The sequence below is a fragment of the Dromiciops gliroides genome, chromosome 4 (assembly GCF_019393635.1).
Source record: "Dromiciops gliroides isolate mDroGli1 chromosome 4, mDroGli1.pri, whole genome shotgun sequence".
Classification (NCBI taxonomy): Eukaryota; Metazoa; Chordata; class Mammalia; order Microbiotheria; family Microbiotheriidae; genus Dromiciops; species Dromiciops gliroides.
Window position 1 is genome coordinate 112,436,520 of NC_057864.1, and position 26,908 is coordinate 112,463,427.

A 26,908-nucleotide genomic window follows, 5' to 3' on the forward strand; every position below is an offset into this window, starting at 1 on the left:
ATCATCTATAAAATAGGATAACAGCACCTACCTCACAGGATTATTATGAAGAGCAAATGAAATAATACATGTAAAGCACTTCGCAACCTTCAAAACACTTTATAAATGATTGATGCTCTCAGTATTTGAAGCTTTCTCAGTAAGATGGAAAAAATATATAAATGTGATTAATTTCTTAACATAAGTTTTAAAAACTACATAATTAAGTGTTGTATTTACTTTAGTATAGATTCCCCATTTTAAGTAGTAAATAAACATTTTTTCCTCATTTGATCTGGCTCTCCCTTAATCCCCCCAAAAAGCTTGTAAATGTTGGCCAGCCAGGTAGTCCTGAAATGCTCAATAAGAATAAACAAGTGAAAAGTGCTGAAAATCTGTTTAATAAAAAAAATGAAAAATTGAGTCACACTTCATATATTTTAGCAAGTTGCTTTAACAAGTCTTCAGAAAGTAACTGTTCTTGAAAGCAGTCAACACTGGCATTAATATTTCTGTTTAAAAGGAAGAAAAATGTGGTTTGTTATAAGAGAAAGCTCAGGGTTTTTTTGATGGGGGAATGATGATATTTCCAAAAATTATGTACAAAATACAAAACATCAATAAAATTTATTAAAAAAAAAATTAAATGGAAGGAATAAAGGGTTAATGTTCACTGAAGAGAGGTTATCTCTCCAGTGGAAGAAGCTCTAATTCCTTCCTGAAGTCTTTCTACCTCTTTTTGTATGTCTACTGCATACACACTTCACAACAGAGTTTAGTATGAATTTTTCCTCTATTTCATTATGTATGTTAAATCTTTTCTCCCCAAGTAGACCATAGCCTCCTTCAGGGGTGACACCACATTTTAGAAGTCTTTTATATTCCCAAGAGGAGGGCAACACAATGGGCATTACCAGGTGCTTGACAAATGCTGAATGGTCACTCACTGAAATATTATACTTGGGAATCTAAAAGCTAAAAGCAGGCACTCACTTGGACTGGGCAGAGAAGTTAGCAGCAGCAAACACAGCAGCTTCAACTTCCACATTATCATGTGAATCGAGACTCTGACGAATACTATGATGAGCATTCTTCCTCTCTGGAATGATGGATGCCAAACTTCCCAACATCCTATAGCGATCCCAAGAAAAAGGAGACAAGGTAAATTCAGAGTAAAAAAAGGGGAGGGGGCAAGTTAAGCTTTATTAATAAAAATCAGAATAGGTGAGTATTCATAGATAAAAGTTGGAAAATATATAAATTTGGGTTATGGAAATGATGCTGTTAAATTAAAGTATTTCTATAATGTGCCTTGAAGTGTTACTTCATCTGATACACAGTAGGAAAAAGAAAAATTTTGAAAGCTCTCAGACATCAGTTGTCTATTAAATACATTTTTTAAATATTGAAAATAAGGATGTAATTTGTTTTTCCATCCACATCACAGACTCCAACAGGGAAACACTGAGGCTTCTTTATTACTGCCATTTCATTCCTCTTCCAGGCTGCACTCTTGACTTTGCCTCTTCTTCCTGGAAGATCAAATGAAGCTCATTTCATCTCTGGATTACTTCTTATATTGGAAGTGTTCTCCAGCTTTGCAGCTTCTCCCTCTGATTGTCTGGTTCCTCCTAGAACCTGTACTTTAAGGAAGAGACCCAAGCCAACCATATCTTCATTCTTCTTCCAGGGAGCACTCTGGATTCTATTCTTTTTTTTGGTTTGTTTTCTGTTGTTTTTTGTTTTGTTTTGTTTTTGCGGGGCAATGAGGGTTAAGTGACTTGCCCAGGGTCATACAGCTAGTAAGTGTCAAGTGTCTGAGACCGAATTTGCACTCCGGTCCTCCTGCATGCAGGGCTGGTGCTTTATCTGGATTTTATTCTTTGTCTATAGTAGACACTTGACTCTGGAAACTCACCCAGTCCTGGACTACTTTTCCTTGTAAGCTCCTTGAGGGAAAGGACTATTTTTCCTTCTGCTTGTCCATGAATTCCCAGCACTTAGCATAGTGCCTGGCATAGATAAGTGCTTAATGATGCCTGTTGATTTAACTTCTTTAGCAGGCAAGTGACAGGATTGGTGCTTTAAGATAATCAGTTTGGCATCTGAATAAAGGATGGGTTGGAGAGGGGAGAGTATGAGATACAGGAAGACCAATTAGAAGATTACTGAAAAAATCCAAGTGAAAAGTGATGAAGGGATAAATCAAGGTGGTTGTGAAGAGAGTAGAGAAAAAGGAAGTGATGTACAAGATGTTATGGAGGTTGAATCCATAAAGATTAGCAAATGGTTGGCTATGGAGAAAGGGAATAGTGAGAAAGTAAAAAGTCAATGATGATTTTTAGCTTTTGAAACTGGGTGACTGAAGAATGAATGAATGAAAAAGCACTTTATAATAAAAAAAAAATTAAGTGCTTACTTTGTGTAATGCACATAGTGATACCCTTGACTGAAAGAGAGAAGTTAAGAAGAAAAATGGATTTAGGGGAAAGAGAATGCAGTTTGGACATGTCGAGTTTGAGAGGTTTCTGGGACATAGAAATGTCCAGCAGTTACTTGGAGATTCAAGAAGGTAGTCCAGGTAGAAGATAAAGACTGCATAAATAGATGTGGGAGCTAAATCTATGAGAGCTGATGAAATCAGCAGAGTATAGAAAGGGAAAAGGAGGGAGTGGGCAGTGTATGATAATCCCCTTTTCTTCTCCAACATAGCTAAAGAACCTTCCTGGTTGTCTGTAGTTTCCTTGACAGAGTCTGATCATTCTGATCTTTAGTTCTCCTAACAATATGACAGAAAGTCCTATGGTTTTGCACATGCCCTTTATGACCTGCCTTTGCTTCCAAACTTTGTACATATTTTTATTTTTTTTAGATTTCTAAGCTAGACAGTTGAGACCTCTATGCATCCACAGTCTCTTTAGCCAATTTCTGCTATTCCTTACTGGAACTGTAAATCACTCCTATCACCTAAAAGAGTGCATTATTGAATGAATTAATGAAAAAAATAAAACCAGGTAAAAATATAAAGACAGGGAAGTTCTTATTCTTTAATACAGGGAACAAAGAACATAAAAAAGTTTCTCAGAGCCATTTGAAACATCTGCTTATATGATCTGCTATTTTTAAAAAGCCAACCTCATCCCCCACCATCATTACATAAACATATTCTTTATATCTTCAGAATGACCTAAGATTTGAAAATTTTGCATAAGATATATGCTGAAAATAGAAAGTTAGTTTTGTGTACGACCCTCTTTTTCTATTCTAGTATGTATATAGAAATGTCCATTTTATCTGGCATTTGTTAACTTCAGGATAGGAAAAATAAAAGAAAAAGAAAAATTTCCAGAAGTTGACTCTTACACCTTTTGTCATAATTTTAAAAACATGAACTCAATTGTTATCTGACCTCAAAAGTCATGGATATAAGTCACTTACCTACTGAGATAACATAAGGTAAACTTTAGAATTTTAAAAAAGGGTATATTACAAAACACAGAATTATTGAGACGTTTTAAATAAGTGTGCAGTATCCTTTTTACCATCACAATCTCCATCACATTCTCCAATTCTATTTAAAAATGTAAATGCCTTTTCTTTGTGGCATATGTATTCTTTTTGGGGGGGGGATGGGGGGGGAGGGAGTGTTAAGTGACTTGCCCAGGGTCACACGGCTAATAAGCATCAAGTGTCTGAGGCCAGATTTGAACTCAGGTCCTCCTAAATCCAGGGCCAGTGCTCTATCCACCTAGTTGCCCCAGCATATGTATTCTTTTAATAATAAATCATTTTTCTCAGGGCTATCATAGCCTTTCCCCATCATGATGTGAAATAATATAAGCAGGAATAATTCTCCTGGCCTACCTAGCATGATTTGTATAAGGATCAAAAATACATGAATAAGGAACTCCCAGTGTGCAAATCTCACAGCTTAGATAGCAATCCATCTATGACTCAGCAGATGGGTCCCAGGGAGTTGTCTGAGGTTCAGAAAAGTGACTTTTCCAGGTCCCACAGCCAGTTAAGATCAGAAGAAAGATTTCAATTTGGATCATCTGGATTAATTCCAGAATTCTATCCACAGAGCCCCCTGTAAGAGCCCTGTATAAGTAAGCCTATCTCTGGAGTACTAGGTCCAGAAACATGGACACACTGGATGAGGGTCCAGAGGAAGACTACTAGAGAGGTGAAGGGTTTGGAAACTGTGTTATACAGGAATGCCTGGGATAAACTGGAGCTGAATAATCTGAAGAAGAGATGAAGGAGCACATGAGAGTCACATTAAGATATGTGAAGGAAGATCTGTCAGGTAGAAGAGCAATTAGGTGAAAGTCACAGGAAGATAGATGTAGAGTCAACATACACTAGGATTTTCTCTCTCTTAGAGCCATCCAAAAATGGAGCAGCATACCTTGTAAAACTAGGAAGCACCTCCTCACTAAAAAAGATGTGAGTAGAAGCTGGATAATCACTGTCATGTTGTAGAACAAGTTTCTGCTCTGCAAGGAAAGGCAGGTTTTGCTCTAATGTCCCTTCCAATTTTTAAGTGTCTGTGATTTTATAAGCTATAGTATGACTTGCTTTTCACATGTGTTTATGATTAAAAACAGCAGTATGATTTTGCTTCAACAGTGGTTTTAGATTATTACATCATCTACAAGTTAAAGACCTACCAATTAAGTTTTGCTTTTAAAGCAACATAACTTTAACTTTGTGATCAAAAGAAGTGTATTACAAGTCAATATTGGAGCACAGATACCAAGTTGTCTTTTTTAATGGACCAAAGGTCATAGCAACCTGAAATAGTAATTACAAACTTCAGGAAGCATGAAGCGTTCAGTGAAAAGACTGGGTGTTCAGAGAACAGTTTGGGTATTATTTCCAGTATTTAATAATAAAACAATAATAAATTGATTCATCTAATCAGAACTCCTGTGTCCTTCACTGATCTAGACAAAGGAATCTATCTCCATTTCTTTTGTTCCTTTGGGTTTGTCCCAGATGAGATCTGATGAAGTTTCTCAAGCAGAACTGGACTTTCTGGAGTGAGGAGGAGAGAGGACTGAGAAAGTGATCCCAGTGCCCCCAAGAAATCCATTATTAATAATTTTTTTCTCAACTATTTAGATAAAAATTATATCACAGGATACAAATCCTAATGTATTAGGAGCTACAAATTATTAATTTATCTGCATTATTTGAGCTGTAATCTCACAAACACAAATCCCTAAAACCCACAAAGAAATAATATTCTAGCTTCCTTGTTTTACACAGATATTTAATCTTGTAAATAATGTTAGATGTAAAGTGAAACTACCATACCTGAGCGTAATAGCTCTTGCCACAGGGTCATTGCTATGAATCACAGAGAAGATCCTCTTCACAAACTCATCCACGTTCAGAATCTTCTCCAAATGCTTTTCACTTTGTTGAGTAACTTTAAGTACACACAGCCTGAGGAAATTGTTTCTAAAAAGAGAAAAAAGATGATGAAAAATTCTTTATGCTTAAAATAGTAATAGCATGGATCAATACATAATCTCTCATTCTCCATTTTTAGCCTATTATTTTGACTCATCACTAAAGGAAAATAAGTAGGAAGTACTAACAGTAAGCCACTTATTTCCTTTGTGGCATGAATTTTCTTATCAACTCAACTACTTAAAGCCAATAAGCCAGACCAAATCAGAAAAAAGACTTTATTACATTCAAATAAATAAAAATTCATCCTTCACCAGCAGTTGATTCAGCAAGCAATATTTATACATTATATGAAACAAAGAAAACAGCGGGATCTTCATCAAAATATGGGTGGCCATACAAAGAAAAATAGAATACTTGTTAAAGGAAAATGTCTATCATTTGTTGCAGTAGATCGATAAGGGAGTTTACTTTTTTAATATACCTAGTTGCACTAAATCAAAGAAAAATGCCCATCAGGCCAGCCAAGGGAGGAGGACATTCCAAGGACTCTAGAATCCTCTACCTTCAGCAAGGAAGTCATTTTGTATTGATAAAAGGAGGAGAGAAGACACTGACAAGACACTGAAGTTGCTGCAGCTGCTGTTCAGTTCATCAGGGGTCACATACAGCAAAAATGGCTGATATAGAACAAGATAGAGTCAGTTATATTCTCCCCCAAATTTCACTTTCAATACCTTTCTAAGCCATGGCCCCACAAGGGTAACAATTCATGGGGGAAGAAGAGTTCTGCCAGCCAGTGTCCCTCCCAAAATATAACCGATTTTATATCTACATAGATATATCTATATTAACACATACTTATATGTATACATACATACACACATAACATATAAACAATCAGAAAGGTGACTGTCCAATCATTCCCACATCTCCTCAGGTTGTTTTTGTGACACATTTTTCCCCTTCAAAGTAATATATGGTAGGAGAGGAAGAAGATGGTCTAAGTCACATTTATTAAAGGCAGAAGATTAGTTTTTTAGATGGCTAAAATTTAAAAAGTAGGAAAACAGAGAATTTAAGTACTATATGTTCATTTTAAATTACACTAATAACTCTTCTATAACCAACATGCATGGAATTTTATGCCTTTTTTAGGGTATAAAAGCAGAAGTGTGAAACAGTAGTAAAAAGCATTAAGTTAGGAATCGGGAGACTTGGATTCTGGTCTCAGTTTTCATACTAATCACTAATGTGACCTTGGTGAAGTTACATAGGCTCTATGAGCCTTGGGTTCTTTTTTTTTTAAAGAGTTTAGACTAAACTCGGTGGAGTGCAATTTAACAATTTCAACAAACATTAAGCAACCAACTACTACTATGTACATGGAACATTCCTAGTAATGCAAAGACAAAAACAAAACAAATTGCACTCAGGGAACTAATATTCTACATGGGTAGGTATAGTACAAGGTAGGGAGTAAAGGGGGCAAGGGTGATATCAAACAAGATGGATCTTAAACTGTGGGTTCCTATTGGGTCACGTAACTGAATGAGAGTCGTGAAAAATTTGGCGACTATAAAAGGTTATGTATACTTATTTTATATACCCACATACATAAAAATTTACTAGGGGGAAAAGGGGTCTCATGTGGAAAAAGTTTAAGAAGCCCTGGTCTAGAAAACTGAGAGGAGGGAGAAAGTGTTTATAAGGAAGTCTGAAAAGAATTCAAGGAAGTGATAATACATGAGATAAGTCTTTTTTATTTTTTAAAGTGAGGCAATTTGAGTTAAGTGACTTGCCCAGGGTCACACAGCTAGTAAGTGTTAAGTGTCTGAGGCCGGGTTTGAACTCAGGTCCTCCTGAATCCAGGGTCAGTGCTTTATCCACTGTGCCACCTAGCTGCCTGAAATAAGTCTTGAAGGAAATTAAGGATGCCTGCTGAAAAGCAGAGGCCTGGGAGGGTAAGGTGGTTTATGCAAATGCATAGAGGCAGGAGATAGAATTAGGAGTTCAGAGAATAGTTAGTAGCTCAATTTGGCTGAAAAATTGGAAAAGTAGATTGGAGCAGTATCTTCTACTATTCTTGGAGAAAAGATGTCGAGATGTGGATTAGATAATGATACACAATTAGACGAAAATAAAACTGATTGAATGGCTAAACTCATATAATGATAGTTAACAAGGGTGTTGGACCTTTGGCATCTCTTTTAGCACCAGATCTGTAAGCCTATGTACTCTATGGTCAGATGTATGGCTGGATGTATTCAGTGGAAGGCTCCAAGGATCTGTGCTTTGTCCTATGCTGTTTAGCATTTTTGTTTGTTTGTTCGTTTGGGATTTTTTGCAGGGCAATCAGGGTTAAGTGACTTGCCCAGGGTCACACAGCTAGTAAGTGTCAAGTGTCTGAGGCCGGATCTGAACTCAGGTCCTCCTGAATCCAGGGCCAGTGCTTTATCCACTGTTCCACCCAGCTGCCCCTTAGCATTTTTACTGATGACTTGGATAAAGGAATACATGGCATAGTCATCATATCTGCAGATCACACAGAACTGGGAGAAAGGGCTAATAACACAAAGAGTTAGGATCCCAAAAGATCTGACAGGCTAGAGTGCTGGATTAAATTTAATAGAATGAAATTTAATAACAGTAAATTTAGTCTTACACTTGGGGAATTTTTTTTTAAAATCACCTTTGCAAGCATAATATGTATAAGGTATAGCTAGAGAGTACTTTGTCAAAAAAGATCCAATTTGATTCAATTCAACAAGCGTTTAGTAAGCATTTATTTTGTCCTAGGCTCTGAGGGTATAAAGACAAAAACAGTCCCAAGATCTGAGGGTATTTTAGCGCACTGTAATTTCAACAAGTGAAAAGTGAGTTGTGATAGTCAAAAAAGTTAATGAGATATTAGGATGTATTAAAGAGAAAGCCTCTTGAAATAAGGAAATGATAAGCCTGGGGTACTATGCCCTGGTCAGAACACATATGGTACATGACAACTGCATCCAAATAAAATTTGTTCAGTCATTTCAGTTGTGCCAATTAATTCTTCATGACTCCATTTGGAGTTTTCTTGGTACAGATATTGGAGCACTTTGTCATCTCCTTCTCTAGTTCCTTTTATGGATGAGAATATTGCTAGTTAGTGTCTGAGGGCAGATTTAAACTCAGACCTGGCACTCTGTCCACTGTACCACCTAGCTGCCCTCAAACATAATAATAAATGAAAACAATGTAGAAGTTAGCATTTACATAATGTTCTAAGGATTGTGAAGTACTTTATGAATAGCATCTCATTTGATCCTTACAACAACTCTAGGAGGTATGTGTTGCTATTATCTCTATTTTACAGATGAGGAAACTGAGGCAAAGAAGTGACTTGCCCAAAGCAACACAATTAGCAAATGTCTGAGGCCAGATGTGAACTAAGATTTTCCTGATTACAAGTCCTGAGTTCTATCTACTACGTAATGTGTCTAGAAAAGGAATTGACTTGTTTTGTCCAAGATGGGAGAATTATGCACAATGGGTGGATACTGCAAATTTAGACCTGACATTGGGAGGAAATAACAATCAGAGCTATCCAAATCTAGAATGGGGTACTTTGGGAAGTAGAGGGTTCCTTCTCATTGGACAGCTTTAAGCAGACATTAGTGACTATTTCTCAGGTCTGGCTATGGGTTGGACTGAATTCCTTTCAAATTCAAATTCTGTGAATGATTGTCATTATTTTCATCTTTTTTTATTCATGAAGTAACAATTTTCTTTGTTGACCCTTTAGAATAGTTTTAAGTATTTGCCTTTATTATTTTAATAGATATTGACTTTATATATGTATATCAACTTAAAATTTATGTTACCTATGTTTCATATTTTATCCAGAAGGAAAATTCTGATGGGAATCATAATCAGGCAGTAATAGCTGTGTAACTTATAATTTTTTTCACATGTATCTTTTTAAATGATAATTGAATTAAGTAAAAATATTTTGGGGGTAGGGGTGAGTGGAGAGGAAGGCTGATTTAATTCCGTTTAGGAAGCATTCATTCAGCACCTACTATGTGTTAGGTACTTGGGATCAAAACCAAAAGCAAATCATCCTTGTCTTAAAAACTTTATATAATTTTGGAAGAAACAACATGTTCACAGCTAGGAATAAACAATATAAAATACAATACAATAAATAAAAAGCAATAAGAGGGTAAAGGAGTTCTAACAACTTGGGAAATCAAAAATTTTGTGTAGGAGATGACAATTGAACTGAGTTCTGATGGAAGCTAGAAGTTTCAAGAGGCAGAAGAGTGGATGGAAAACATTCCAAGTAGGGGGGACAGCCTGGACAAAGGCTTAGAGGTGGGAAATGGAATGTTATAACAATAGGTTTTCAAAATGTTTCTTAGATAAATATTATCTCATATACTCATCATAACAACCTGGTGAGATAAATACCAGTTAGGACTGTCCTCATATTCCTGGAAAGGAAAATTAATCTAGAAAAGATTAAATAATTTGTCCTGGCCCACACATCTAGTAAATGAAGCAGAGCTAAACCAGATCTTCTTGGCTCTATACCATCCTGACTCTCAATGCCCAATGGCAGAGCTCTGAAGAAAGATAAAGGCTGAACATATAGATTTGGGAGTCACCTGCAAGATGATGATAATTGAACCTATGAGAGTAAATCTGGAAAAAAAAAAAGAAAAGAAAAACAAATAAAAGAGTAAATCAGATAACAGAGAGACTATTACAAGAGAAGAGAACCCAATTCTGATAAAAAGAGGCTACTGTGCCAAACCAAAATAAGTAACTTTAGAAAGGGCATATTCAACTTACCCAACTCTGAATACATCTGCCAGCTTTAGGAATGCAGAGTTGATGAGAATAGGAAAAGGATACTTCTGAAAGAGTCTAGGAAATCGTACAACTGCTTCACACTGCTCTCCAAGTTTGCCAGATCTCAGCCCTATTAAAAGCAACAACAGGGAAGGTATACACTTTGCAATGTTAAAAGCACTTTTCAATTTGGGGTCCCAAAGGTTTTGTCTAGACATTAAGATATTAATAGCTGGAGCAATATATTAATAACTTGTACCGTAAAGCAGAGATTTAAAATCTATTTAAATGGAAAAAAATTCTAAATTTTCTTAGAAAATCTGTCAATGAAAACTATTTGGGAACATCCTAGATAATATTATTCAACAGGTGAAGACAGTAAAATAAAATGGAAACAAAGAATTAAGTTTTAAAGAATTGTTTCTTATGGTATTTTCATCAATGCCTTATTCAAGTGCTTCCTCTTTTGATGCTATTCAATATCACTGTATAAAGACTAGCCTCCTGTTAGTTTGACCAATTATTATATTACCTATAAACCTAGATCAGGACAATTACATGTGCCATTACCCATGTACCAAACATCACATTTATATAATCCTTTAAGGTTTGCAAAGTGCCTTCCTCGTGTGGATCCCATGAGTTGTGCAATACTATCTCTTTTTAAAGATAATAGCTGGAACTACAAAACAAACAGGGTACCTAGGTCTCACTATCCAATTAACAGTGTTAGTAATTTGTATGCTTAGAACTAATTTCCCCATAAAAATAGCATTATAAATGTGAGGAGGATTCCCAACATTTATTAGGTGCACAACAACCCCTTTACCACAAAATGAATCTGAAATAATTTCCCCCAAAGCATCCTAATAAATGGTAGTTAGGGAATATACTTCAAGTATTTATCTCCGCCACTTTGTTCCCAGACAAGATTTTAAAATGTGCTGTGTGGGGAGGGTTCACTCAGATACATAATACTCCCATGACCTTGAAAAAACACAACCTTTCTGAAAATAAGTTTCCAGATCTGTAAAAGGGACTGGTAACATGATCTCTATGCTTCTAGCTTCAAGTCTATGATCCTAAAATGGATAAGTTAGAGGTGGGGGAATGAGTGGTCAGTGGCAAAAACTGAGACCAGGTTCTGAGAAAGGTAAAGAGCTAGACAATACTAGCAGTGGGAAATAGAAGTAGAGAGGGATCTCTCTTCCCTTGCCCAAGGGTGCTATAAGGTCAAAAATAGGTAAGGTTGGGGTAGGAGGGAGGATGGTATAAGGAAAGGTAGCAGCCAGTTGAGGATCCACCCACCCCTTCTTCTAACCACCAAATCAAGCTGGAATGACAATGAAGACTAGGAAGGAGGGCAAAAGGCAAAGCAAAGAAGGGCTAGAGAGATGGAGGTATAAGAAGCCCCATCTGTACCTCAAGGTTCCGTTTTTATCTCCTCTTAACAACTGGTCTTGACCAATCAGTACAGGTAAGAAACCAAGAGCTGGTGACAAGTGAAGTCCTAATAGATCTGTTGGTAGGGCTTCGAGTGGAAAGGGGAGATGCACAGAATAGGTACACAGAATGAATGCTCACTGCTTGACAGATGCTGAACTCATCTATGTAAAGAATGCAAGGCGGGTTTCTCAAAGCTTGATATCCTTTGGTAAAAAATCCATAACATTTACACAGCACTTGACATACATGACCTCATCTGAGCCTTACAAGAGTGTGGGATAGATTTTAAAAGTAAGGAAACTGAGGCTGAGAGAGGTTAAGTGACTTATCTAAGATCACACTTTGCTAGAAAGGGTCTGAAGCAGAAATCAAACTTGGGTCTTTTTGACTGGAAGTTCAGACATCTATCCATTCACTATGCCACACTACCTCCTAAATATTAATAGCAGATTTTAATAAAATATGAACCGATTTTGGTTTCAGTTGTCATAAAGTAAACAGAAAACCATGAAATTCCAAAATAATTATTTGTGACAGTATATAAAGTCTTATCTTATTGGTAAAAATGGCCCAGATTAATAAATAACCTTTAAAATAGGAAAGCAGGTAAGATAGAGTGAGTAAGAAAGAGGTGAGATACCTAGATTAAAATAATGATTTACTCAAGGTCATTAAAGTACCTTTAAAATATACTAGTTTAACTTAAAGTCCTCAGTGTAAAAAGCTGGTGAAACAGCACCTATACCCCTACACAAGAAGCCCAAAACAGGGACCCTGGTGCCCCCAGAACAGACCTCAACTTAAAAAATAAATAAGCTGCAATAATGAGTAAGAAGCAAAAAAGAACCCTCTCCATTGAGAGCTTCTGTATCAATAGGGAAGAAGCAAAGAGAAACTCAGATGAGGACAATACCCTCAAATTGCCTACATGTGAAGCCTCACTAGGGAAGGTGAATTGGTCTCAAGAACAAAAAGCCTTCCTGGAAGAGCTCAAAAAGGATTTTAGAAATCAGTTGAGAGGGGGCAGCTAGATGGCGCAGTAGATAGAGCACTGGCCCTGGAGTCAGGAGTACCTGAGTTCAAATCCGGCCTCAGACATTTAACACTTACTAGCTGTGTGATCCTGGGCAAGTCACTTAACCCCAATTGCCTCACCAAAAAAAAAAAAAAAGAAAGAAAGAAATCAATTGAAAAAGGTAGAAGAACAAATGGGGAGAGAAATGAAAGCAAAACAAGAAAACTATGAAAAAAGAATCAGCAGCTTGGAAAAGGAAGCACAAAGATTGACTGCAGAAAACAATTCCTTAAAAAATTCATCTGGCTAAATGGAAAAAAAAAAGTGCATGATTTCACAGAAGAAAACAATGCCTTAAAAAATTCATTTGGCCAAATAGAAAAAAAGGTACATAATCTCACTGAAGAAAACAATGTCTTAAAAATTAAAATTGGACAGTTGGAAGATAAGGAATCCATGAGACACCGGGAATCAGTCAAGCAGAATCAAAAGAATGAAAAAATAGAAGAAAATGTGAAATACCTCATTGGAAAGATAACTGATCTGGAAAACAGATCCAGGAGAGACAATCTGAGAATCAGTGGACTGCCTGAAAGCCATGACCAGAAAAAGAATCTAGACACCATATTTCAGGAAATGATTAAGGAGAACTGCCCTGATATCATAGAATCAGAGGATAAAATCATCATTGAAAGAATCTACCGATCACCTCCTGAAAAAGACCCCAAAAGGAAAACTCCAAGGAATATTGTAGCCAAATTCCAGAATTAGCAGGTGAAAGAATCTACCGATCACCTCCTGAAAAAGACCCCAAAAGGAAAACTCCAAGGAATATTGTAGCCAAATTCCAGAATTAGCAGGTGAAGGAGAAAATACTCCAAACAACCAGAAAGAAGCAATTTAAATATCATGGAGCCACAGTCAGGATTGCTCAGGACCTGGCAGCTTCAACATTAAAGGACCGCAAGGCTTGGAATATGATATTCCGGAAGGCAAAGGAGCTTGGATTGCAGCCGAGAATCTATTACCAAGCAAAAATGTGCATTCTCTTTCAGGGGAAAAGATGGACATTTAATGGCATTGGGGACTTTCAATGTTTCCTGATGAAAAGACCAGAACTGAATAGAAAATTCGATCTGAACATACAAGACTCAAGAGAAGTTTCAAAAGGTAGAGGGGGAAAAAAAAAGGTTACTCAATTAGGCTAAACTGTTTATATCCCTACACGGGAAGATAATACTCATAACTCTTAAGAACTGTAAATGTATTTGGGCAGAGAGAAGGACTTTACACAGAGGGTATAAATATAAATTGTCTTTGATGTGATGATATGAAGAAAATTAAGGGGTTAAAAAGGGAGTCTATGGGGAGGAGAGGAAAGGGGAGGTGGGATGGGGTAAATTATAGCATATGAAGAGGTGAAAAAAAAACCTATTACAATAGAGGGAAAAAAGGGAGGGGTGAACATTGTTTCAACACTACTCTCACTAGATTTGATTCAAAGAGGGAATAACATATACGTTCATTGGGATAAAGAAACTTAGCTCATTCTTTAGGGAAGCAAAAGGGGAAGGGAAAGGGGGGACTGATAGAAGGGAGGACAAAAGCAAGGGAGAAAAGGGTAAAGAAAAGGGAGAGGGGTGATAAAAAGGGAGGGCAGATTGGGGGAGGCAGGGGTAAGAAGTAAAACATCGGTGAGGAGGAATAGGGTGAAAGAAGCGGGGGAAAAGTACAAAGGGGGTAAATAGAATGGAGGGGAATAGACAGTAATAATAACTGTGAATGTGAATGGGATGAACTCTGCTATAAAACGGAAGCAAATTGCAGAGTGGATTAAAAACCAGAATCCTACAATATGCTGTTTATAAGAAACACATTTGAAGCAGAGATACACACAGAGTAAAGGTAAAAAGCTGGAGCAGAATATATTATGCTTCAGCTAAAGTAAAAAAAGCAGGGGTAGCAATCCTTATCTCAAAGTGCAGCCAAAAATAGATCTCATTAAAAGAGATAAGGAAGGAAATTACATCTTGCTAAAAGGTACTATAGATAATGAAGTAATATCAATATTAAATATGTATGTGCCAAGCGGTATAGCATCCAAGTTCTTAGAGGAGAAGTTAAATGAGTTACAAGAGGAATTAGACAGTAATACTATACTAGTGGGGGATCTGAATCTCCCCCTCTCAGAATTAGATAAATCTAGCCACAAAATAAATAAGAAAGAAGTGAAAGAGGTGAATAGATTACTAGAAAAGTTAGACATGATAGATGTCTGGAGAAAACTGAACGGGGATAGAAAGGAATATACCTTTTTCTCAGCAGTACATGGCACATTTTCAAAAATTGACCATGTATTAGGGCAAAAAACCATCATAGTCAAATGTAGAAAGGCAGAAATAGTAAATGCATCCTTCTCAGATCATGATGCAATAAAAATTACATGTAAGAAAGAGCCAGGGAAAAGTAGAATGAAAATCAATTGGAAACTAAATAATTTCATTCTAAAGAATGAATGGGCCAAACAACAAATCATAGAAATAATCAATAACTATATCCAAGAGAATGACAATGATGAGACAACATACCAAAATCTATGGGATGCAGCCAAAGCAGTGCTTAGGGGAAAATTTATAGCTCTAAATGCTTACATGAATAAAAAAGAGAAAGAGGAGATTAATGAATTGGGCATGCAACTTAAAAAGCTAGAAAAAGAACAAATTAGAAATCCCCAATTAGATACTAAACTAGAGATCCTGAAAATTAAAGGAGAAATTAATAAGATTAAAAGCAAAAAAACTATAGAATTAATCAATAAAACTAAGAGCTGGTTTTATGAAAAAACCAATAAAATAGATAAAATATTGGTTAATTTGATTAAAAAAAAGAAGAAAACCAAATTACCAGTATCAAAAATGAAAAGGGTGATGTTACCACCAATGAAGTGGAAATTAAATCAATCATTAGGAATTATTTTGCCCAACTGTATGCCAATAAATTTGACAATCTAAATGAAATGGATGAATATTTACAAAAATACAAACTGCCCAGGTTAACTGAAGAGGAAATAAAATCCTTAAATATACCCATATTAGAAAAAGAAATTGAACAAGCCATTAATGAACTCCCTAAGAAAAAATCCCCAGGGCCAGATGGGTTTACAGGTGAATTTTACCAAACATTTAAAGAACAATTAATTCCAATATTATACAAATTATTTGGAAAAATAGGTGAAGAAGGAGTTCTACCAAATTCGTTTTATGACACAAATATGGTGGTGATACCAAAACCATGCAAAGCAAAAACAGAGAAAGAAAATTATAGACCAATTTCCCTAATGAATATTGATGCTAAAATCTTAAATAAGATATTAGCAAGGAGATTACAGCAAGTGATCACCAGGATAATACACTATGACCAGGTGGGATTTATACCAGGAATGCATGGCTGGTTCAACATTAGGAAAACTATTAACATAATTAACCACATCAATAAGAAAACCAACCAAAATCATGTGATTATCTTAATAGACACAGAGAAAGCTTTTGACAAAATAGCTGTATTCCTAATAAAAACACTAGGGGGCAGCTAGGTGGCGCAGTGGATAGAGCACTGGCCCTGGAGTCAGGAGTACCTGAGTTCAAATCCGGCCTCAGACACTTAACACTAACTAGCTGTGTGACCCTGAGCAAGTCACTTAAACCCAACTGCATCACTAAAAAAAAAACAAAAAAAACCCACTAGGAATAGGTGGAGCTTTCCTTAAAATAATAAACAGTATCTACCTAAAACCATCAGCAAGTATTATATGCAATGGAGATAAATTAGAGGCCTTCCCAATAAGATCAGGGGTGAAATAGGGATGTCCATTATCACCCCTATTATTTAATATTGTCCTAGAAATGTTAGCTTTAGCAATCAGAGAAGAGAAAGGAATTAAAGGAATTAGAATAGGCAAGGAGGAAACAAAACTATCACTCTTTGCAGATGATATGATGGTATACTTAAAGAATCTAGAGAATCAACTCAAAATTTACTTGAAACAATTAACAACTTTAGCAAAGTAGGATATAAAATAAATGCACATAAATCATCAGCATTTCTATACATGACCAACAAAGTCCAGCAGCAAGAGATAGAAAGAGAAATTCCATTTAAAGTAACAGTAGATAATATAAAATACTTGGGAGTCTACTTGCCAAGACAAACCCAGGAACTCTGAACACAACTACCAAACACTCTTCACACAAATCAAATCAGATCTAAATAATTGGAAAGATATCAATTGCTCATGGATAGGCAGAGCTAATATAGTAAAAATGACAATACTGCCTAAATTAATTCACTTATTCAGTGCCATACCAATCAGACTACCTAAAAATTATTTTATAGAGCTAGAAAAAATAATAACAAAATTCATCTGGAAAAACAAAAAATCAAGACTATCCAGGGAAATAATGAAAAAAATTCACAGGAAGGTAGGTTAGCGGTACCAAACCTGGAGCTTTACTATAAAGCGGCAGTCATCAAAACTATCTGGTGGAAGATCAATGGAATAGGTTAGGCACAGGAAATGCAGTAGTAAATGACACTAGTAATGTAGTGTTTGATAAACCCAAAGACTCCAGCTTCTGGGATAGGAACTCAGTATTTGACGAAAACTGGAAGACAGTATGGCAGAAATTAGGCATAGACCAACATCTTACACCTTATACTAAAATAAGGTCAAAATGGATACACGATTTAGACATAAGAGGTGATACCACAGTTAAATTAGGAGAGAAAGGAATAGTCTACCTTTCAGATCTTTGGAAAGGAAAACAGTTTATGACCAAACAATAGATAGAGAATATTATAAAATGCAAAATGGATGATTTTGCTTACATTAAATTAAAAAATTTTGTACAAACAGAAGCAATGCATCCAAAATTAGAAGGGAGGCAGAAAGCTGGGAAACAATTTTTGTGGCCAGTACTTCTGATAAAGGCCTCACTTTTAAAATATATAGGGAACTAAATCAAATTTATAAGAATCCAAGTCATTCCCTAATTGAGAAATGGTCAAAGGATATGAACAAGCAGTTTTCTGATGAAGAAACCAAAGCTATCTATTCCCATATGAAAAAATGCTCTAAATCTCTAATGATTAGAGAGATGCAAATTAAAACAACTCTGAGGTACCACCTGACACCTCTCAGATTGGCTAAAATGACAAAAAAAGAAAATAAAAAATGTTGGAGAAGCTGTGGGAAAATTGGAACACTAATGTATTGTTGGTGGAGCTGTGAACTGATCCAACCATTCTGGAGAGCAATTTGGAATTATGCCCAAAGGGCGATAAAGTTGTGCATACCCTTTGACCCAGCAATACCACTTTTCGGTCTTTTTCCCAAAGAGATCATGGAAAGCGGAGAGGGACCCACATATACAAAAATATTTATAGCTGCTCTTTACATGGTGGCAAGGAATTGGAAGTTATGGGGATGCCCATCAATTGGGGAATGGCTGGACAAGTTGTGGTATATGAATGTAATAGAATACTATTGTGCTGTAAGAAATGATGAGCAGGAGGAGTTCAGAGAAACCTGGAGGGTCTTGTGTGAGCTGATGATGAGTGAGATGAGCAGAACCAGAACAACATTGTACACAGTATCATCAACATTGTGTGTTGATCTATTGTGATGGACTATGTTCTTCTCACCAATGCAATGGTACAGAAGAATTCCAGGGAACTCAGGATAGAAGAGGATCCCCAAATCCAGGAAAAAAAAAAAGAACTGTGGAGTGTAGATGCTGATTTCTTTTGTCTTTGGTGCTGTTGTTTTTCTATTTTGGGGTTTTTTGTCATTGCTCTGATTTTTCTCTTATAACATGACTAATGCAGAAATATGTTTAATGTTATTATGTATGTATATATATATATATAAATAAAACCTATATCAGATTACCTGCTGTCTAGGGGAGGGGGGAGGGAAGGAAGGGAGGGAGGGAGGGAGAAAAACCTGAAATTGGAAAGCTTGTATAAACAAAAGTTGAAAACTATCTTTACATGTAATGGGAAAAAATACTTTATTACAAATAAAAAAATATATACTAGTTTTAAAAAAGTATGGGGGTGCAGCTAGGTGTCGCAGTGGATAAAGCACCAGCCCTGGATTCAGGACCGGAGTTCAAATCCGGCCTCGGACACTTGACACTTACTAGCTGTGTGACCTTGGACAAGTCACTTAACCCTCACTGCCCCACCCCCACCCCCCCAAAAAGTGTGGATATTATACAAACAAGCTTCCTATCTTTCATCTCTGGTATATAAATTTCCTTCTAGCTCCAACATTCTTTTAACACATTAGTATGTGGATTATCTAATAGAATTCAAAAAGCATTTCAAGTAACAATAGCATACAACAAACTGGGAGAAAGCTCCATAAAATCATGAAGCACCTTTTCAATTTCCTTTTGTCTGTTGTCTTCCCTCATTACACTGTCAGCTCCTGGAGGGCAGGGATTGTCATTTTTTTGTATTTACATCCCCAGTGCTTAACTTGGTGCCTTTAATAAATGTTTACTTACTATTGACTAATGTACCTCCACTTCCTTTCCTCTTGCTCTAAAATCACAGAATGGCTTCCAGCTTCACATTATATTGAAACTGCTCTCTCCAAAATTACTAATAATCTCTTAAATGCCAAATCCAATGGCCTTGTTTCAATCTTTATCCTTCTTGACCTCTCTGTAGCCTTTGACACTGTTGATCACCTGGTTTTCCTTAACACTCACTTTTCTCTAGGTTTTTATGACACAACTCTCCTGGGCTGAGAGAACTGATTGTTAATAACCAATGATTTGAGGAGATCCAGAGTCTCCTCCACCCCCACCCCGCCCCCTTTTCTAACATCCTGATTTTAAAAGTTCCTCTCTTGAAGGTATAGTACTGATAATGAGGTAGGATTCAGACCCCTCCCAGGTGGGGAAGCCATTGTGCCCTACTCAGGTTTGGGTGAGGATAAATTCTTTCAATAGATTGCCCAAGGATGGGGCTAACTTAGAAGTAAATGACATAATCAAAGTTCAGGGCCAGCCCCTCCTTGTAATATTCATTCTCTCATTAATTGTTTTGTTTTATTTTTGAGAAGTGAGCTGGCTTTATTCTTTGTTTTTGTTTTGTTTTTTTTTGCAAGGCAATGAAGGGTTAAGTGACTTGCCCAGAGTCACACAGCTAGTAAGTGTCAATTGTCTGAGGCCGGATTTGAACTCAGGTACTACTGAATTCAGGGCCGGTGCTTTATCCACTGCACCACCAAGCTGCCCCACATTCTCTCATTAATTGTTAGCCAACCAGAGTTGACTGCCACCCCTCAGGAACACCCCTCTTCCAATGGGCATATAAGTCATGAGCCCACCACCATGACTGTCTTTGAGATAGCCAAATGACCATCCCTTTATTAAAGTGATGTAATTATTAATAAAATTAGTAAATTACCCAGAATTATGCCTCCTGAATCTTTTTAAAGGCCATATGGTTCATTTACCAACCTGCTCTCCTTTGCTAGATTTCCATCCAAGTCATACTCATTTACTGTGAGAGTCCCATAAGGTTTCGTCCTAGACAGAACATATCTCCCCCATACTGCTTCGCTTAGTGATTTCTTCAGCTCCTACGGATTCAGTTACCATCTTTATGCCAACCATTCTCAAATCCCAATGGGCCGCCCTCACTCACTCCCCATGGCCAATTTATTGCTTATCTTCTCTACCTTTTTTTTTTTGGTGGGGCAGTGGGGGTTAAGTGACTTGCCCAGGGTCACACAGCTAGTAAGTGTCAAGTGTCTGAGGCTGGATTTGAACTCAGGTCCTCCTGACTCCAGGGCCCATGCTTTATCCACTGCGCCACCTAGCTGCCCCCTCTTCTCTACCTTTTTAAAAAGTTTATTTTTGGGGGCAGCCAGGTGGCGCAATAGATAAAGCATGGGCCCTGGAGTCAGGAGGACCTGAGTTCAAATCCAGCCTCAGACACTTGACACTTACTAGCTGTGTGACCCTGGGCAAGTCACTTAACCCCAACTGCTTCACTTAAAAAAAAATTCGTTTTTTGTTTTTTTCAGGGGAATGAGGGTTAAGTGACTTGCCCAGGGTCACACAGCTAGTATGTGTCAAGTATCTGAGGCCAGATTTGAACTGAGGTCCTCCTGAATCCAGGACTGGTACTCTATCCACTGCGCCACCTAGCAGCCCCTTCTCTACCTCTAACACTACAACCTAGCTCCTAATCATACCTGGATTATTGCAATATCCTTCTGATTGGTCTCCCTGCCTCTAGCCTCTCCTACTCCAGTCCATCCTGCACTCAGCTATCAAACTTGTCTTCTTGAAGGGAAGGTAAGACCACACTCCCCCCTATTCAATCAACACCAATGGTTCCCTCCAGGATCAAATATAAAATTCATTGTCTGGCTTTCCAAGAGCTTTTAAAAACCTTTCCAAGTTTTCTTATACCTTAACCCCTTCCTCCTACTCTGCAATGCAGTGGCATATGCTATTCTTCCCACGGGATACTCCACCACCAGACTCCATGAATTTTCCATGGCTTTCTCCTATTCCTGGAACTCATTTCCTCCTCAACCCTGCCTGTCTCACCTTCTGCAGTGCTCCTTAATCTTAGTGCCTTCACTTGGAGATCATTTCCAATTTATCCTGCAGATCCCTTGCTTACACACATCAGACTGTAATGTCCTTGAGCCAAGAGAATTGGTCTTATTTTTCCCCCAGTCTTTCACAGTAGCTGGCTAATGTCTTCACTTGACCTGGAGAGGGAGGTTGGAGCTGGATTGTGGAGAACTTTTAAGTACCAAATAGAAAGAATTATTACTTTATCCTAGAGACATAAAGGAAGCTTTTCAAGATATTTAATGTAGTACTGGGTCAAAGGGTAAGCAATGAGTTTGAATGCCTTTTGGTCACAGTCCCAAACTGCTGTTCCAACTCTACCAACAATGTACCAGTGTTCCAATTTTCCCACATCCTCTCCAACATTTATCATTTTCCTTTTCTCCACATTAGCCAATCTGATAGATGTAAGGTGTTTTAATTTGCATTTCTCTATTCAATAGTGATTTTGAGCATTTTTTTTCATAAGACTGTAGCTAGCTTTGATTTCTGCATCTGAAAACCACCTGTTCATATCCTTTGACAATTTGTCAATTGGGGAATGACTTGTATTCTTATAAATTTGACCATTGAAGCTTCTTAAGCAGGGGAACAGATAGAGCTGGGACACTTTCGACTTTTGGAAATAAAAGCTATTTGTTATACTTTGCTCTCATAGTGAGTTAAAAGAAAGAACAAAAGCCCCTCGTATATCTTCTACAGTATTCAATCCAAATCCAAGTCCATAAGGTCCATAAATCTGAGGTAGTATATTAATGCTGTAGGTAGTGCAGTGGATAGAGAGCCAGGAAGCCCTGAATTCAAATCATTTAACCTGTTTGCCTTAATCCACTGGAGGACATGGCAAACCATTCTAGCATCTCTGCCAAGAAAAGCCCAAATAGGGTGACGGAGAGTCAGACACGACTGAACAATAACACACTAAATGCTAGGCTGAGGACGCTGGAGGGAGACACGGTTCAGAACGCGCATAGTCAGAAATAACCCTAAGATTTTTACAGACCAGTTCGACTTTGGGGGGAATTAAAGCTTTCACAGCAGGAGCGTGGCTGGCACGCGAAACTACAGCACCAAACTCCGACTTCTAGGAGGGTTTTCTCAGCTCGTGCCCGACTCCTTCCTAGTCCCAGTCTTCAAGTACCTAGCTTGAGGCTGCGGGCATTTAAAAGAAGTTCATCCCCACCCCCCACCCCCCACCCCGAGGACACTCCTCCAAGCAACCTGCAGAAAGCGCTTTCCTCCAAAGGGACTACCCCACCTCCAGGGCTGCCGCGCATGCGCCACCAAGGCTGTCTAGAGGCCTCGGCCAGCTGGTGGCGCCATTTCTCCCTATCCCCGCACCCCCCACCCCCGGGCGGCCAGCTCCCGTGATACCTTTATCTAGTTCCATGAGGGCTGAGTTAGCATCCAGTTCCTGTTCGCCGTAGCCAGCGTCTGCCAAGAAAGACTTGGTCGAATTCGACGCCATGGCGCTCTTACAATGACTAAACCAGCCTATTCAAGATTAGAAACTCAGCAGCTGCGCAACCATCTCCCTCCAATTTGTTCTCGCGTGTTTTCTTCCCCCAGTACCCCGGCTCTCCGCCAGCTAATATCACGCATGCGGCCTAAGTGCTCCGCCGTTCAGCTCCTCTTCTTTCCCCAGCGCAGGCGCACGCGGAGCCAATAGCTAATCGCCTTGGGGCTTCCGCGGTGGGAGGAGAGGGGGGGGCGGGTAAGAAAGAGGCGGGGATCTCGAGGCAGGCGTGGCTTGCGTCTCCGCGATAGAACATCGGGAGCCAATCAGAGGGCGTCGCGTCAGTTTGGCGCGGAGTTTGTTGGTCCAGGCCGGTGGTGGCGGGAGTTAGTCTGTATAAATGGGCAAGAGACTGGGGTGAGGGTGCGGGGGCTCTACGGTTTGGATTGCTTGCAGGTTTGTTCTATTCTCTGCCGGTTTCCCGCCGTCCCAGATGCTGTTCCATTCAATCCTCCGCCAGCCCCGCCTGGGCGCGGTTGGGAATGGTGAGTAACGGTTCTAACGGTCACTCGCAGGTCCCCGCTACAGGTTCTCGGGCTGCCTCGCTCTCCCGCCCCCCTCCGCTCCACTCCCCGGGAGCTCTGGATGCCCCCCCCCCCGCCCCAGCTCCGCATCCTAGGCTTGCGCCAGAGGAGATCGGGAGAATTTGAAGTGCTTTCCCCCCCCCCCCCCCCCCCCCCCCCGCCAAGGGTGGATGCGCGCCTTAGGCTCCTCGGAGAACTTGAGGAAGTGTGGCAGCTTGGAGCGGCCTCCAGAAGCAGGGGTAAATGGCGCTCTCTGGGGAGAGGGAAGGAGGCGGCGGCCTCCCCTCCAAGACTTTCCTTTGCTGGGGGGCGGGGGGAGACGAAGTCCTCTAAGATGAGCTCCAGTCTATCCTATTTGTAATCTCGTTTGTACCCAATTGTTTGCTTGTTCCCCATCAGACTGGGAGTTCCTGGAGAACAGGAAGAAATATAGAGCTTAGCACAGTGTCTGGTCCCAAATAAATGCTTCAATTCTTGTTGATTGGCTCATAGTCTCTCGTTTTCTCACTTACTTGCTTCTCTGCAATCCTGAGCTCCCTTGTGTAAGTTAGTCCTCTTTCCTGCAAGATTCCTCTCCCATCTCTCCTCCATTTAACTGATTCCCAGGCCTAGAAGTTAATTCTTTCCTCATCTCTTGCCTGTTAAATAACTCCCTTTGAATTCCCTGATTTCCATGTTCCCACCCCTATGGTTTATATACTTTATTTCTAGAGCACTTTAAGATCCCTCCTTTATTCTTTCTTCTTTTTTTTTTTTTTTTGGTGAGGCAATTGGGGTTAAGTGACTTGCCCAGGGTCACACAGCTAATGTTAAGTGTCTGAGGCTGGATTTGAACTCAGGTCCTCCTGACTCCAGGACCGGTGCTCTATCCACTGAGCCACCTAGCTGCCCCCTCTCCTTTATTGTTATCACATATGTATTATATTTGCATCATACTTGTGTGTATGCATGGTATACCACTCCCCCATTATATTACAGGCCTCTTGGGGGCTCAGACCCCTGTCATTTTTCACCTTTGTATTTCCACTATAGTGTCTTACAAAAGTAAAAGGTGTTCCAAAAGTCTTAGTACTTAAAAACTGCCCTTTTGGAACATCCTACTTTAGGTTCTTAATAATTATTAGTTGATGTGATGAACTAGATTCTTCTCACCAATTCAATGGTATGGGAGAGTTCCAGGGGACTCATGATGGAAGGGGATCTCCAAATCCAGGAAAAAAAAAGAACTGTGGAGTATAGATGCTGATCGAACCATACTATTTCTTTTGGTTTTGGTGCTGTTTTTCTATTTTGAGGTTTTCCTCATTGCTCTGATTCTTCTCTTATAACATGACTAATGCAGAAATATGTTTAATGTTATATATATATATATATATATATATATACATACATACCTACCTACATCAGATTGCCTGCTGTCTAGGAGAGGGAGGGAGAAAAATCTGAAATTGGAAAGCTTGTATAAACAAATGTTGAGAAATGTCTTTACATGTAACTGGAAAAAAATAAAGAATATTTCTGCAGTAAAAAAAATAATTATTAGTTGAATTAAGATCTATTTAGAATTAAAACATCTCCAGTATTCAGATCAACATTGTCTGTTTGGGGCAGAACATTTTTTTAAAGTACATTAATCAAGAATATGGGATACTTGCCAATCAAGAAAATGTTAATTTTTATGGCACTTAAGTACTGCAGGTGCCTGTTTTAATGGATGAACAATGTAGTACAGGCAATTTGAAAATTATTTGTGTTCCAAGAGTTCACATTTCCCCATAGAAACAATATTATAAATTGTGGTTAGGCTTCTAGTCTAGTCTTCAAAAACCTGTTTAATCCACAATGAAGATGAAATCGTACCAGATGGTATTATTCTGCCTGTGGAACCTAATAATGATTTATGTGAAATAAAGCAGCTTGGAAAGTGGTAAGAAGGGAATAATTTGCCTTAGAGAATTCTTTCAAAGAAAGTCTGTCCCTGGCACAGTATAGTATAGATAGGCCATTTTTACATATAAGGGTTTTGTGTATCAGGGAATTTCTGTTTAAGACATGGGCTCTTGAATCTCCATTCATCTACTAAATACGCAGCTGTCACAATTCTGACATGTCTAAAATTAAACTCTTCTCTTTCCACCAAACCTAGTATTTAATCTGGGGTTTCTTCACTTTACCTTTCCCCTATTCCACTATTGGAATGTAAACACTTTGAGGGCAGAATATGTCTCTGCTTTTGATTTTGTATCCCCCACAAACAGCACAGTGCTTAGAACAAAGTAAGAACTTAATAAATGGTTTTTCATTCATCTAGTTAGGTTTCAGATCCTACTGGTTATTCCTTCATTATATGTCTTGCATCTGCTTCTTTTTCCTTTCTAGTTGCCACCATTTGATGTCCAATCCCACTTTGTCTTATTATCAGAACTATTGCAATGGAAATCTAACTGATCTGTCTCTAGTCACTCATCCTTAGCAAATTAATCACCATAAAACACTACCTTGCATATGTCACTCTTTTGCCCCTTCTGCTCAGAAAACTTAAAAGGGCTTCCATTCAATTGCCTATGCAATTCTTTAGCTGGTATTCAAAGCCCTTTATATCCTCTTTCTCATACACACCTATTTAAAATGGTAAAACAAAAAATTAAAGATATCTTTTGTTTTTAGGCACCTCTATTTCCCAATGCATCCTCTTTTCTGGAGAAGCTATCCCATATAATATAAAAGTCGGGGGGAGGAGAGACAGTTCAGCAAAACTAGCCAACATATGAAAAAATTCTGACTTTATATGTAGTATTCCACATCAGTAGTAGTCCCTTTACCTTTGCAAGGAAGGCAGGGGAAGGACACATACTTCTAACTTTATATAGTAAGTACTTCTCTGAGGAATTTCTATGATTAACCCAACCTGTTCTTTTTTATATTGTCCACATTCCTGCCTCACTGGCTTTGTTCACACTGACACCCCTGAAATGCTTCCCCTTTTCCTTTTTGTTTAAGGAAGATCAGTAAGAAGATTGTTAAAAGAGAAGTTAGATGATTGGGTACATCCTCCCTGGAGGACTTATTGTAAAATATATCACTCATAATAAGTCACGGGTAGGGAGGCATGGGATATATGCTCCACACTGATGGAGAAACATGGATTCAAAAAAGAGCCTGGTCTTACATCCTGACTTTCTTTCAAAATGAGTTTGTTTCATCTCCTGTATGAAGTGTTTCCCAGTTTCTTCATAACACACCTGTACTATCATTCATTTGCCAGTGATCCAGTGCTGAGGAATGGTATTTATTAAAGCCAAATTTGTCATAAATATTTCTTCATATCTTTATGTATAAGTATATCTCTTGATATGCCTAACCTAATATATAATTTTTAAAATGTCTGTTGAAGATGATGCCCTCAAGGAGTTTAGTTAGGAAATAAGACTAATGCCTGTAACAATGAGTATAATACAGTAGTGTAAAGAATAAAATAGTCTGTTGTTGGTCAGTATGTAAAATGGAA

General features: G+C 38.3%; 2 protein-coding genes across 4 annotated transcripts in view; one reads left to right on the forward strand and one right to left on the reverse strand.

The window, feature by feature from the left end:
- INTS7 (integrator complex subunit 7) overlaps positions 1 to 22,981 on the reverse strand; it is a 78,539-nt gene extending 55,558 nt beyond the window's left edge. Inside the window, exons 1-4 of the mRNA XM_043963675.1 lie at positions 22,735 to 22,981; positions 10,237 to 10,366; positions 5,302 to 5,448; positions 973 to 1,110 (exon numbers count right to left, since the gene is read on the reverse strand). Coding sequence (XP_043819610.1) covers positions 973 to 1,110; positions 5,302 to 5,448; positions 10,237 to 10,366; positions 22,735 to 22,828 — 509 coding nt within the window. The 5' untranslated portion in view covers positions 22,829 to 22,981. The remainder of the gene's footprint in view (positions 1 to 972; positions 1,111 to 5,301; positions 5,449 to 10,236; positions 10,367 to 22,734) is intronic.
- A 233-nt stretch (positions 22,982 to 23,214) lies between these two features.
- The window catches only part of DTL (denticleless E3 ubiquitin protein ligase homolog), a 42,954-nt gene continuing 39,260 nt past the window's right edge, over positions 23,215 to 26,908 (forward strand). For all 3 annotated transcript variants that reach the window (XM_044005329.1, XM_044005331.1, XM_044005332.1), the window contains exon 1: positions 23,215 to 23,361. In XM_044005329.1, coding sequence (XP_043861264.1) covers positions 23,310 to 23,361 — 52 coding nt within the window. In that variant the 5' untranslated portion in view covers positions 23,215 to 23,309. The remainder of the gene's footprint in view (positions 23,362 to 26,908) is intronic.